At 44.4% G+C, this 15,063-nt stretch overlaps 1 protein-coding gene across 1 annotated transcript in view; it reads right to left on the bottom strand.

Moving 5' to 3' along the window:
• Positions 1 to 15,063, bottom strand: part of FCHO2 (FCH and mu domain containing endocytic adaptor 2) — a 217,271-nt gene that overhangs the window by 34,351 nt on the left and 167,857 nt on the right. The window contains exons 16-17 of the mRNA XM_067568645.1: positions 10,333 to 10,375; positions 9,503 to 9,582 (exon numbers count right to left, since the gene is read on the bottom strand). Coding sequence (XP_067424746.1) covers positions 9,503 to 9,582; positions 10,333 to 10,375 — 123 coding nt within the window. The remainder of the gene's footprint in view (positions 1 to 9,502; positions 9,583 to 10,332; positions 10,376 to 15,063) is intronic.

Here is a 15,063-nt window from a genome sequence, read left to right as displayed (position 1 = left end):
TGTATATTCTTTGTGTATATTATTTAACTGTAATATTGTCAACCAATTTTTCTCATTACTTTCTTTAAAAAAAATGTAACTTACTACACCCCTCCTCATTATACTTTCCCTTCCTGGCTTCTCTTGACTGTTTTTTCCTTACCTATTACAGATCATAGTGTATTTTCCTGAACTGTCTTCAGTGTTTGTTTCTTCTTCCTCCCTTCATTCCCTTAACGTCTTTTTCTTTCCCTACATCATGAGTTCTACTTCTTCCCCTAAATGTCTTCTGTCTTTTGTGTTCTCATTTTTCTCCAAGTCTCTCTCCCTTTCCATACAGTTCCCTGTTTGGTCTCTATCTTTTATAACAGATTCCATTTAGAAGGTGTTTGGTAAATAAAGGAATATTCTCTCTTTCGCCTCAGAATCACCTGACTGCTGTTATGGTATGCGAACTCCCCTACTATTCTTCCTCACTTTCTTGGCTGCTGCAGTAGTAGGAATAGCAGTAGTAAGAACTGATCAGACTGCCCCATGCAGCAGCTTGTCAAAGCTACAAGCAACAGTGGCAGACTTAGGAAGACAGCACAGCATTGGTTTACACTCAGCTGATATTTAGAAAATTATCTTTGCAACTCTATAAATTGGTTACCTACCTGTACTGTAACTTTTGTTCTTTGAGATGTGGGTGCAGATGTATGTTCCACTCAGGGTGTTGTGTGCACCGAAGCCAGGAACTTTGCTTAGCAATATCCATCAGGGTGGTGCTCAGGCCCTTTGGCCCTCATGGCCCCTCCCCTGGCTATTTAAGGGCAGTGCTGCCTCGATCTCCCCTCAATTACTTTGCAATGAACATCAAGAGTTGAAACTGTTGCAGAGGGGATGGAGAGTGGGTAATAGAATAAACATCTGCACCCACATCTCGAAGAACAACCGTTACAGTACAGGTAGGTAATAATTTTTTCTTCTTTGAGGGGCTGCAGATGTATACTCCACTCAAGTGACTGACAAGCAGTAACGGAATGAGGTGGAGATCGGAGGTTACCTAAACAGTGACTGCAGGACTGCCTTCCCAAAGTCTGCATCTGACAGAGATGCAGTTGTAATAGCATAGTGTCTGTTAAACATATGCACAGAAGACCAGATAATGGCCCTGCAAATATTCAGCGTAGAAATATTACTGAGAAATGCTACAGAAGTTTTTTGGGCCCTCCTCAAATGAGCCACCAGTTTCTGTGCATGTGTAATCTGAGCTACCCCATATGCCATCATAATGCAGGAAGTGATTCATCTGAGAATCATCTGTCCAGAGACCACCTGACCCTTCATCCGATCTGCACAGAAGAAGAAAGTTGAGGCAGTGGACTATTTGGTTTAGTCCTTTTCAGGCAGAATGTTAAGCATCATTTCACACCCATTGTGTGAAGGTGCTGTTCATTCACATTTGAATGCAGCTTAAGAAAGAACACAGGTAAATATATCACTTCATTAAGGTGAAACTGTGAAACCATTTTAGAGAAAAATTTTGGATTTGGTCTTAGGGCCACTTTGTCTTTGCAAACTGCGTTTATAGAGGTTCTGCCATTAACGCCTGCAGTTCACTCACTATCCTTGAGGTGATATAGCAATAAGAAAAGCCACCTTTTGGCTAAGAAGAGACAGAACAGGTTGTCAGGACATCTCATGAAGGCAACCAGTACAGTGCGTTAAGGTCCCAGAACAGAACAGATTTCTTCAGAGGTGGAAAGAGATGGACAACTCCTCTTAAAAAATCTCATTACCATGGAGTTTGAGAAGACTGACTTCCCTTGGATTGGAGGGCGGAATACAGATTGCTGCTAAATGGACCTTCAGTGAGCTGGGAGAGAGACCAGGGGACTAAAGTTGTAATAGGTAATCCAAAGTGTCCTGAATGCTAGCTAGCCTCAACTGAATTCCCCGGGCTAGTGATCAACCCCAAAAAATGTTTTCACTTGGCCAAATAGGTAACCTTAGTGGAAGGTTTTTTTACTATTAAGTAGAACACGCTGAACTGCTTCTGAATACCATCCTTCCCTCCTCATCTAACTATGCAGCATGCATGCTGTGAAGTGCAGAGTGCTCAGCACTGAATGCCAAATTTGATCATGGTGCTGAGTCAGTAGGTTGGGATAGAGGGGAAGAGATGTGAGAGGTCAAACACAGACTGAGAAGATTGCAAAACCAACACTGTCTTGCAATGATGAAATCTGATGCAACAAGTATCTGTTTGGCATGATCCCACTTCAGTTTGAAAACAACCTGCAGAATAAGTGGGATCGGGGGAATGCATATGTCAATGCCGATCCCCAGTTCAGACGGAAGGTGATGATTAAGGATCCTAGACTGAGACCTACTTGAGAACAAAACTGATGGCACTTCTTGTTTTTTGTTACAACAGGTCGACGGTCGAGATGCCCCATTATCTGAAGATAGACCTCAGCCTGCTGCTCTTCAGAGACCCATGCATGATCCTGGGAGAAATTCCTGCTGAGGTGATCAACCAAGTTATTCTGAGCACCTGATAAGTGAGCGGTTGTGGAGATGTCTTCCCTAATGCAAAACTGACAAAACTTTATTGCTTCCTGACAAAGGTGATTGAAGCAGGCTTCTCCCTGCTTGTTCATATAATACATTGCAGTGGTATTGTCAGGGGGAGTATGAATGTCTGTGCTCTTCATCTGTGTCCAGCACGTATTGTAAATGGATTGAAGCTACAGGATGTTGATATGAAGGGAAGCTTCCTTGTCTTCTCCACAACCCTGAACCTTCAATGTCCCGAAACGTGCTTTCCAACCTGCTGTGGAGGCATCAATAATTATTGTCCTGATTAGAGGAGGATAGGCAAAGAATACCTTCGGAAACATTGATCTGATCTGTCCACCATTCTAGAGGCTCCAGGATGGGCAGTGGCAATGAATGACATTTCAGAAGATATACCAACTTCAACCATCCCTGAAGAGGATGGAGATAGAATCTTGCATGTTGGACTATGTATATGCATGCAGTCATATGATTTAACAACTCAAGCATATATGGATCATAGCTGAAGGGTGAGAGTGAGGGACAGCCAGAGGTGATGAACTGCATGAAATCCTTCTCTTGACAGAAATGCCCTCGAACTCAGAGTCTAAGATGGCCCCAGTGAACTCTATTTCTGTGTTAGTATTGTGTTGGCTGGCTTTCCTTTGTTCAAAATCAGAGCCCGACGATCGAAGAGACATAGCAGGAATTGGATCAGACAGAGGACTTGGTCTCTGGACTTGCCCCTCACTAACCAAACTTCCAGGTAAAGAAAAGACATTAATTCCTCTTTTTCTGAGATACGCTGCTACTACAGTCACACATTTGGTAAATGTGTGTGGAGCCAAGGACAAGCCAAAGGGAAGCACTGTGTACTGTTAATGCTGATCTGCCATGACAAATGTCAGAAACTTTCTGTGTCTTGGAAAAATCGCCACATGGAAGCATCCTGGAGATCAAGGACAGCAAATCAGTCAAGATTCAGAGTGGGGAGAATAGCAGCAAGGGTAACTGGATGGAATCTCATGTATTTGATGTACTTGTTGAGACCACAGAGACTGATAATAGATCTCACCCCTTCCCATTGGACTTGGGGATCAGGAAATATTATCAGTAGAATCCCTTTCCTTGATGCCGCAGGGGGAACACCTCTATATCACCCAAAGCATGCAGAATCTGGACTTGTTGAAGCAGTGACTCGTGAGAGGAGTCCTTAAAAAGGATGACATAGTGGGGTAGACAGGGGGAATGAACAGAAATTGGATGATCTGACCCACTCCTATGATGCTTAGGACTCATTTGTCCCCGGTTATTGTTTCCCAAGCACTGTAGAAGTGAGACAGCTTATCCTCGAATAGTGGATATATGGCTGGGAAGTTAAAGACTGGAATGCTGCTCTCAATATGCAAGTCAAAATGGCTGCTTGCTTGAAGCTGATGGAGGACAGGCTGGCCGGTTAAAATTGGACCCACAAGATCTCTTACTCTGTGACTTATGCTCCTTCTTGGAGAAGTCTTGCTGCCTAGCAGGGTAGTACAACTTCCAGAAGTATTGCTGTGAGTGGTATTGCTGCTGTTGTTGCTAACCTCCATAATGGATTCTGGCAACTTATCAGAAAATTTGGACATAGCTTCCCAATTTACAGTCATATTTAGATAACAGCGCCTACTGAGTCACAATGTGCATTTGTAAAGATGAAGTTGAATAATTTTTTCTTCCCATCAAATCTAACCTCTTAGAGTCTGTCTTCAGGCATCTCCTCTGTCACAGTCTCTCATTTGCTGCCATCACAACAAGAGAGGGGCTGGATGTGAGCAGAAGTCATCAAAACCCTGCATAGGGACATGATACCTTTTATTAGTATGCTTCACTGTAATCGGTAAGGAAGCTGGGGTATACCACAAAGTCTTTGTGCATTCCAAAAGTGCTTCGTTTATAAGGAGAGCTACCCTCGCTGGAGCTGAGGACTGGAGATTTATGGGTATTTTCCTGAACAATCTCTGCCTGCATGCCTAAGACTGAAGCCATTTGCCTCAGAAGATCTTGATTTAAAATTTAAAATCTCAGGCAAAGGAGAGGAGGAATCTGGCACTGTGGAGTCATCTGGTGAAGAGGAAGGGAATGGAGTCAATGGCATCTCCTGCTGCAACTCTTGCCCCTGCAACAACAGTTCAGGATGAACCACCGCAATGTTATCCATGCGGTGTCCATTGAATCTGTTATTGGTAACAGTGGTGTTGGCACTAACTGTTTCTATGCCATTGGCATACCAGGCAGCATGGGACTTGCTCTCATTTCTGTTCCCGACTCTCCATTAATTTAGTAGCATTCAGGTGTAGCAGCCTCTTCTGTGTCCTCAGCACTGCCTGGAGTGGTTGCAGAATTGTCGTTATTTTGAGCACCATCTTCCGCACTGCCTAATTCTCACGGTGCAAGATTAAGGTTGACCTCCTTCTTGGTACCAAGGAGCACATCAGCGCACATATTGTCTTTGGTACTGATCACTGTTTTAATACAGACCACATCTACAAAATTAGTACCAGCCTTGAATTCAGTCCCGATGTCTGTTTTGGTGCTGTGTGTGAGTGCAATGCCCCCACTAGGGCTCAAGGTCCATCTTGAGAGTCCTTTTTCTTAGAGGACCAAAGGAAGAATGATTTCTCTTTGTTCTGGGGGAGCAATCAGAATCAGGCCAGCTTCAAAGTTCTCTGGGGGGCCATATGATCTATGGAGGTCCCTGGAGCTGAAGCAGCATGGCCTGGTCCGTAAGTTGTTGTTTCAGATGCAAGTCTCTAGCCACCTGCATTATCCTTTTGAATGACTTACAGATGAAGCACTTTTCTTTAATGTGCCCTTCCCCAAGGCATAATAAACACTCAATGAGGGTTCACTATTAGGAACAGGCATCTCACGTGACAGGCAGTGTTCAAAACCTGATGAGGGTGTCACGCCAGACTAAACTTATCTAACTAACTTTTACTACTTACCTAAATCCTAAGGGTACTACTAGAACTAACTATATACACAAGATGACAGAAAAGCACAGTGACAGAGAAATGTGAGGTAAAACACTACACAGATACACTTTGACTCAAGCCGTGGCCATTAAGAAGAAACTGAGGGTGGTACTGACCTTAAAAGCCAAAGGAGGAGCTACAAGGGCCAAAGGGTGAGAGCACTGCCCTGATGGGTACTGCTAAGCAAAGTTCTCTGGCTTTAGTGTGTGCACACCAAAGGGGGGATTACTTATATACTATAGTAATTGAGGTGGTCAATAAAATTCATTTTGAACTGCAAAACACTGTCTAAAGAGGTTTTAAGCAGTGGTTAAAAGGAAAAGAATGCCCATCTGGTGACTTATTAAACGATAATATTTATATATGTTACATGTACTCGCAAGTACATTTCAGTCAGTAACTTTATTATTGGGATGGGATTGTCAAAAGTGCTAAGCATTGACTTAACTTTTGTCCCACTGAAGTCAATGATAAAATTCGACTGACTTCAAGGAGTGCCGAATTAGGTCCAATCCCAGTGGTTTTGAAAATTCCACCCCTCAATACAGCTCAAAGAGCAATAAAGGTCAGGTTGATTTAAATAATATTATCAGAACTAAGATATTTTTACAGGATAGTTGCCAATTGTTGCTTTTGCCTTGGCACATATTTTTTCCAAAGTACATTATATTTATGCGGTAATATTTTAGAATACTCACTTTCTATTTAATACAATACATATCAGGTAACAAACAGATGTAGGTAGATTAATTTTGCTTTGGACAATGATCAGTTGAAGTGAGCATTAATTTACTGTGGCTAAAATGTTCAAAAGCACTGACAACCCATTTTTACAAAGTGAGTTAGGCCCTCATGAGCCTTTAAATGAGACGTTCGCTCCTAAGGGCCTAAATCCCATTTGAAAATGAGCTTTAGGCTTCTAAATCATAGCAACGCTAAATCGTTGCAATGCTGAACGCAGTAATACCTTTAAAAATCTGGGCTTTAGGTCCCTTTGAAATTTTCCCTGTATCTTAAACAACTGGATTCTGATCAGTTTTTGACAACAGACCAAGTCTGCATTTCAGCTAAAACAGGTTATTTAGAAAATCCCAGGCTATTTTTATAAATCTAATTTGTAACTCTCTCTCTCGCTCTCATTTCAATTTATCAGTAAATTAGGGACAGCTAGATTGCTGAATTGACCGACTCTTGCTTGGTATGGTTCTAAGCCTCTATTTGTAGCAAAGAATGTAAAACATGTAAACAAATGTTATGAGGCTTGATCCAAAACCCACTGAACACAGCAGGAATCTTTCCATTGACCTCAATGGGCTTTGGATCAAGTCTTTGGACACTTCTTATTTCTTATAAAAACTAATTATTATTGGATTAAAAGTTACCTTTTTTACCTGAGGTACTGGTGGTATTTGCTGTACAGTCTTTAGACAGGATGCAAGAGGAAGAAAGAGAACTTTTTTGTAAAAGAACAGATTGTGCTACAGAAAATAGCAAGAAATAAAGCATAGGGATTATGAAGAAATTTGCATACTACAGGGTAGAAACTGAGATGCCATTCTGAAAATATAATAAAAGTGTCCTCAGCAAACTATTCACAACAACGGAAAGCTAACCCAAATTTCGGGAAACCATGTAAAATGCTATGATATTCAAAATTCATATCAAGCCTGATCTTAACTGAATAAAAAAATAAAACACTTAATTTAGCTGTTTATTCCTGGCTATGTGAAAATTTTCAGAGCATCAATTTTAATAATTAAACATGGAATATTTCCCACAACAACCTATTGCAACAAAAGTTATTTATCTAGATAACTGCAACCCAGTGAACCATTTACAGGCAAATGCAAGGATAGCCAAAGATTCTGAAAAATTTCCACTAACCCTCTTTTTCAACGCCATGTTCCATTAAAATAATTGGTTAAAAAAAGGTCAAGGGTCAAAATACCAGTCCAACATAAAAATACATTTTTGTAATATCTGAAGAGAAATAACAGTATCTTCTCAATAAAGGAAATATTTATACCACTAACAAGCAGATTTACGTTTGAGAACCCAATACTTTAGCTCCCAATTTTAAAAGACTTTCATAACACCAGAAGATTAGAATCAAATCATAATTTCAAAATTGTGAAAACAATGGCCTATATTTTTTTTCCTTATCATCAGATCATTAAGGGAACATCCAGTGACACACACCAGGATGTCACAGCAGAAAATTCCCCTGCTGGGTCGCCTACCTTCCTTGCAGTGGACCTAATTTAAGGTAAATTTTAGCTTTTAAATTAATGTATTTTAATTATTAACAGATGTGGTAATCAATAAGTGTCTAATTACCACACCTATTAAATCCTTATATTACATTATGATGTTAAAAGCCCAGCAGACAGGCACATGCAAGGAGATAGGCAACCCATCAAGGTACTGCAGTGGTATTCCATTTGTTTTTCATTGGGTCCTTCAATGAGGACCTGAAAATAGAGAAAAATAAAATCCATTCATTGTTCTAAAGTCAAGATAATTTAAGAAGCATGGAGGCAAGGTAAGAATAGGTTTCCTTTTAAGAATGTCTACAGTTAATTATTGGGATAGCAGTATCAATTACATGGCACTACTATGCATGAGCAGTTTTAACACTAGTTGAGCAGAATATCCCAACCTATGCATGCATGCTTCCTTTTTGACCTTCCATGGATAAGATCGAATGGAGAGGAAAAGTTGGAATGGCACAAGCATTAACAAAGAAGGACCTGGGTTCTTCATTAATCTTGTAATAGGATTACAGAGTGTAACAGGATGATTGTCCCATTTAAGGTTAGTAGGGACTAGGGGCCAGTCAACCCGGTCTATAGCGTGCTCCTTTAAGGTTCCTGGGAGTTTTTGAGTGGACAAAGGCCTAGCTAAGGACAAAGGCAGATGTTGCGAGAAAGGAAGATGGTCCTGGTGGGAACTGTTAATGCTTGGTGAAAACACAGGCTACTGTTTCTTTAAGGACCCAGAACCAGAAGTCATGTAGTGCAGGGTAAGGTAAGGCTACCTCTCTCCCAACCAACCAGACCTGACGTACACCATCAGGGGAAGGATGGCTGCCTGCTGACCTCTCCCAGCTCAGGGAAGCAAGGACTAAGTAACAAAGGGACAGCTTGGAGAAGCTGCTTGAAGGCTGCAGCTGGCCTGAACCAGCACAGCCCCAAGAGGAGAGCTGTGGGATTCTTGAACCCAGGAGAGGAAGCCTACCTGAATCAACACAGTCCCAACAAGGAGGGCTGTGGAACTAGGGGGATAAGTTTGCTTGAACCGTTACACTGGCCCCTGGAAGGGTGGCTCTGAACCAGGGAGAAGGGTTGGACATGTGGGGCTAAAGAAGAATTTGTAATATATCAGACCTCACAGATGAGGGATCTTGTTCTCAGTATTCATGTCTGAGAGTCAGTTATTGCAGATAACCCAGGAAACTGGGGGAAGGGTGCCTACAAGGCCCCATCAGGTCACAACAGCGTGGTCTGGAGGCAGCGACCCTGTTACATTGACATAAAAGAAACAAGTGGAAGCATCCTTTCCTATGAACAGAGACAGGTGAGGGAGCAGGAAGAGCCCACATAGATTATCTGGACTGTCACCCAGTGAAAAAGTAGTGCTTAGGGAACCCAGTAACTGTAGGTGGATTAGAGAGGAAAAAAAGAGCTGTGCACAGTGCTAGCAAAAAATGGACTCTGCTTTCAGTTTATTCAGATGCTCAAAGAAGGAACACAGCTACTTACAGTGATCACATTCTAACACACTGTACTCTGCTGTATATACAAGTTATCATGAGTAAGAAATGTCATGTTTCAAAATTCTCTCTCATTGCAATTCTCTCTAATGCAAATCCCTTTCAATAGGAAAATAAAACACAAACCCCTAAGAAGGTATTTATAATAAACACTTAGTATTTATAATATAATTTCTAGTATCAAATATTTTACCTGATGAGGATGAAGAGGAAGCTGAAGAAGATGAATCAAGAGAAGAGGCAAAGAGTGCCAGGAGATCATTGTTCCCCTTCCTATTGTAACAGGTAAAATTGGAAAATAAATATAAAGTGTACATATTTATAATAATAACCAAATTACTGAAGTGACTTGTGTGCTGTAATAGTAATGAGAACTGAGATGATATTCAGTCTATTGAGAACTTCCCAGCCACGCAAAAACATTCTGTTGGATAAATGTAGGTCAAAAGGCTGGTTCACACATAGGCTTGCACCAAAAGAACTAAATGTTTTAATTTACACCTTTTGTTATTTTGGTGCAAATTTGTGCACTATTATTTCAGAATAAAAGTCCTGTTTCCATTTTCAACAAAATATGTTAATTAATTAAATAATTTAGTTATTTCAGTAAAAACTTGTATGTGAACCAGCCCAAATCTTGGGCCTATCAACTTTGCATTTCTTAAAAGTTATGCTAGCTTCTAGATGAATTTAGACTATTAACAGATTTCTTGTACTTTTAATGATTTTAATGTAACATTTTATATTTATAACTAAAATAATTGAGACAATCACAATGAAGAAAATGAATACGTAGAAAAAAGGCAAGCCCATGAAAAGAAGAGAAGAGGAGAGGAGAAAATTTCCAATTTTTAAATAAATAATTATGTAATTAGTCCTCAACCCTTATGAATCACTAGTTATCCAGCGTAAACTGGATAACCAAGTTTAGCAATGGATTTCTCAATCCTGTATCAAAACAAAACCAAAACCCCCAGAAAATGGAATTCTATGTAAATCCTACATTTTAAATATGGAACTTACTCATTAGATGGAGCAGAATGCTTTGATTTTGTTAACTCTTCACCTAATTAAAAAAAAACCCTATTATGACAAATGAAAGCCATGAAATTTGATTAACAAAATCATTCAGCTTCATGATTAAAACAATCTGGAATGATAATAGCTGCAATCAAAACAATTCAGAATTGTTGAAATGGAAAAGATGAAATGAGTGTTAATTTTGTGATGTTATGAGTCAGCTGCTTCTAAAATACTTCCTAAAATGTGCTTAAGATACAAAAATGAAGGATGATTTTTGTTAGAAAGTTTTGGTTCTTTGAAAGTATATTTTTATGGGACATAATGTAGGTCAACTTCAGTTTTTTGCAATTTTAAGCCCCTGCTACAGCAGAAAAGAACATTAATTCGTAGCACATGTAACTGGGTAGTTAAGCGGAAAAGCAGATTCAGGTATGAACACTAGACACTTCAACACAAACATTATAATTCTTTTAGTATATAGAATACTAACAAGATAATACTTATAAAAGGCTAGTTGCTAATTCCTAAAGTAAATACTACTCAGCCCCAAAATAAGGGCCATGTAATTAGCAGTTCCTTTCAAAAAAACAAGGTTACTTACCAGTAACTGTTGTTCTTCGAGATGTGTTGCTCATATCCATTCCAATGTAGATGTGTGCGTGCCCAGTGCACAGATTCCCGGAACTTTTTCCCTAGCAAGCCCCGCAGGGCCAGCTCAGGTGCCCCCTGGAGTGCCGCGCTCATATCGCGGTATAAAGGGCGCTGCTGGCCCCACAGGCCCCCAGTCCCTTCTTTCTGCCAACTCCGACAGTGGGGACGGGGGGTGGGTTTGGAATGGATATGAGCAACACATCTCGAAGAACAACAGTTACTGGTAAGTAACCTTGTTTTCTCTCTTCGAGTGATTGCTCATATGCATTCCAATGTAGGTGATTAATTAGCCATACCTTGGAGGAGGGTAGGAGTTATCGGTGACCTGCTCTTGACAGCACGGCTCTGCCGAACCCCACATCTTCCCTTGCCTGCTCCACGATGGCGTAGTGCGACGTGAACGTATGGACCGACGACCAGGTCGCTGCTCTGCAGATGTCCTGCAGGGGAACCCGCTCCAGGAAGGCTGCGGAAGAGGCCTGGGCCCTAGTAGAGCGTGCTCTTACCGCACCTGGGAGGGGTACCCCTGCCTGCTCGTAGCATGCTCTGATGCAGGCAGTAATCCAGTTGGAGATTCGCTGGGTGGAGACAGGAGAGCCTTTCATCCTGTCTGCCACAGCTACGAATAGCTGTGTCGACTTCCGGAAGGGCTTGGTCCGCTCGATATAGAAAGCCAAGGCTCGCCTGACATCCAGCGAATGTCCTCTCCTTTCCTCCTCCGAACCGTGGGGTTTTGGAAAGAACACAGGAAGGAAAATGTCCTGATTACAGTGGAACTGAGACACCACCTTAGGCATAAAAGCCGGGTGAGGTCTCAGCCGGACCTTATCCTTGTAAAAAACTGTGTAGAGGGGCTCTGAGGTCAACGCCCGTAGTTCGGAGACCCTCCTGGCCGAGGTGATGGCCACCAGGAAGGCTACCTTCCACGATAAAAGGAGAAGGGAGCATGTGGCCATGGGCTCAAAGGGGTGTCCCATCAGTCTATTGAGGACCAAGTTGAGGTCCCAGGGTGGCACTGGGTCCCGCACCTGAGGGAAAGTCCTCTCCACCCTTTTAAGGAACCTCACCGACATGGGGTGAGAGAACAGGGACCGCCCTTCCAACGGCTGGTGGAAAGCCGAAATGGCTGCTAGGTGTACCTTGAGGGAAGCTAGGGCCAAGCCTTGCAGTTTAAGCTGCAGCAGGTACTCTAAGATAGCCTGTATGGGTGAGAAGCTCGGATGTAACCCTCTCGATTCTGCCCACCCCGAGAACCTCCGCCACTTAGCGCTATACGTTACTTGCGTGGACGGTTTCCTGCTGCCCAGAAGGACCTGCTGAACATGAAAGGAACAGGCCCTCTCTCCCTCCGTCAGCCACAGAGTCTCCAGGCAGTGAGGTGGAGGGAGTCCAGGTTGGGGTGCAACAATCTCCCGTGGTCCTGGGAGATCAGGTCGCACCATCTGGGTAGCGGAATCGGTTCGGTGATGGAGAGGTCGAGCAGCATGCTGTACCAATGCTGTCTCGGCCACGCTGGGGCGATCAGTATGATGTTTGCCCTGTCCCTCTTGATTTTGAGAAGGACTTGGGGCAGGAGCGGAATGGGGGAGAATGCGTACATCAGATCCCCCGTCCAGTCTATCAAGAAGGCATCGGACAGTGAGCCCGGTTCTCGACCCCTGAGCGAACAGAACCTCGGGCATTTCCTGTTCCCGGCTGAAGCGAACAGGTCTAGACGGGGAACACCCCACCTTTGGAAGATTAAAGCCACTATGTCCTGGTGCAAGGACCATTCGTGGCGGGGTGAGAATGATCTGCTGAGGCGATCCGCCTCGCTGTTCCTGACCCCCAGGAGGTGAGAGGCAGATAAGTGAAAATCGTGCCTCACCGCGAAATCCCACAGTCGGATAGCTTCCTGGCAGAGAGCCGAGGAACGTGCCCCCCCCGCCTGTTCACGTAGAACATGGCTGCCGTATTGTCCGTGAGGACTTGGACCACCCTGCCCTTCAGGAACTGAAGGAAGGCCTTGCAGGCCAACCGGACCGCTCTGAGCTCGCGTACATTGATGTGCAGAGCTCTCTCCTCTGGTGACCAAAGCCCCTGGGTGCCCCGGTTGCGACAGATGTGGGCTCCCCAACCCATATCGGATGCGTCTGTGATGATCGTCACAGATGGGATAAGCTCTCTGAAGGGAACACCCATCATCACTTCCCTTGGGTCCCTCCACCAATTGAGAGATGACAGCACCTGTGGGGGAACCATGACCACTCTAGTTAGAGAATGCCTGTTCGGTATATACAACAAAGCTAACCACGTCTGGAGAGGTCTAAGCCTCAATCGTGCCAGCCTCACTACGTATGTAGAAGCTGCCATATGTCCCAGCAGCTGCAGGCAATGCCTGGCTGTCGTCGTGGGGGACCGGTGGAGATTGGATATAATAGCCGCCATTGCCTCGAACCTCGATTGAGGGAGGAAGGCTCTGGCCTGTACCGCATCCAACCTGGCTCCAATAAACTCTATACATTGTACAGGAGTGAGTGTGGACTTTTGCTCATTAATAAGCAATCCCAGTTTGGTGCATAACTCGCGGGTGAGGAGCAGACTATTTCTCACATGAGTCCTCGACCTCCCCCTGATTAGCCAGTCGTCTAAATAAGGGAAGATTTGGACCCCGCTGCGGCGCAGGTGGGCCACCACCACCGCCATACACTTAGTGAAGACTCTGGGTGCTGAGGAGAGCCCAAAGGGTAAGGACCGAAACTGGTAGTGTCGCCCAGCTACCATGAACCGTAAGAACCTCCTATGGGCAGGCAATATAGAGATGTGGAAGTATGCGTCCTTCAAATCTAGGGCAGCATACCAATCCCCCGGGTCTAGGACCGGAATAATCGTGGCGAGGGAAACCATACGGAATTTAATTCGTCTGATATGCTTATTCAGACGACGTAGGTCCAGAATGGGCCTAAGGCCTCCTTTCGCCTTGGGGATTAAAAAATATCTCGAGTAAAAACCCCGACCTTCCTTGGCCACTGGGACTTCCTCCACCGCCCCCAGCGTGAGGAGCGACTCAATCTCCTGTACCAGGAGTTGAACCAGGGCAGGGTCCCCAAAGGGGGACAGCCTAGGTGGGGCGTTAGGGGGGGAGGCCGTGAGTTGGAGGGTATACCCTTTGGCAATCACCTCTAGGACCCACCGGTCCGTAGTAATGGCTTCCCACTCTGTAAGGAAGGGGCGAAGCCTGTCTGCAAACGGACGGTTTAGATCCCGGGGAGAAGGAAGAGTGCTACCCTCCTGCACAGGGTCAAAAACGTTTATTATTACCATTGCCCCCTTTGGATGGCCCTTGTTGGCCCCCCGCAGAGGATCCTTGACGGCCTCCTCTGCCAGGACTGCGGTAGCGCTCACGACCTCTCCTCTGCTGGGTGGGTCGAGGAGCTTGCCTAGGCGGGAGCGGCGGCTGCCTTTGGACTTGAGGCCTGGACTGCCGCCTTGAGGCCTGGGGGGTATACAACCCAAGGGACTTCAGGGTGACCCGAGAGTCCTTAAGCGCGTGGAGCTTCTCGTCAGTCTTTTCTGAAAAAAGACCTAAGCCGTCGAAAGGCAAGTCTTGTATGGCCTGTTGAACCTCCTGGGTTAGGCCAGACACCTGCAGCCAAGAACACCGGCGCATAACTACCGCTGAGGCCATTGCTCTACTAGCCATGTCTGCCGCATCGCTAGCAGACTGTAATGCAGCGGTTGCCACCGCGGCCCCCTCCTGAAGCACCGTGGCGAAATCCGCCTCTTGGTCAGGAGGCAAGTGGGACGCAAACCTCTGCATCGAGGCCCATAAATTTTTGTTATACTTGCCAAAGAGGGCCTGGTGGTTTGCTACTCTAAACTGCAACGCTGCAGTAGAGTAAATTTTCCTCCCAAACAAGTCTAGCTTGCGGCCTTCCTTGTCCTTGGGAGTATTCCCCTGGTTCCCCTGGCGGTCTCTCTGATTAGCCGCATCGACCACTAGAGAGCACGGCGCTGGGTGGTTATACAGGAACTCAAAGGGTTCTTTAGGAACATAATATTTCCTCTCCACCCCCTTAGATGTGGAAGGTAGAGAGGAAG

Source organism: Emydura macquarii, unplaced genomic scaffold (genome assembly GCF_026122565.2).
Source record: "Emydura macquarii macquarii isolate MOO-44397 ecotype Brisbane River unplaced genomic scaffold, CSIRO-AGI_Emac_v2 contig_2897, whole genome shotgun sequence".
NCBI lineage: Eukaryota > Metazoa > Chordata > Testudines > Chelidae > Emydura > Emydura macquarii.
This window is presented reverse-complemented; position numbering and strand designations above follow the sequence as displayed.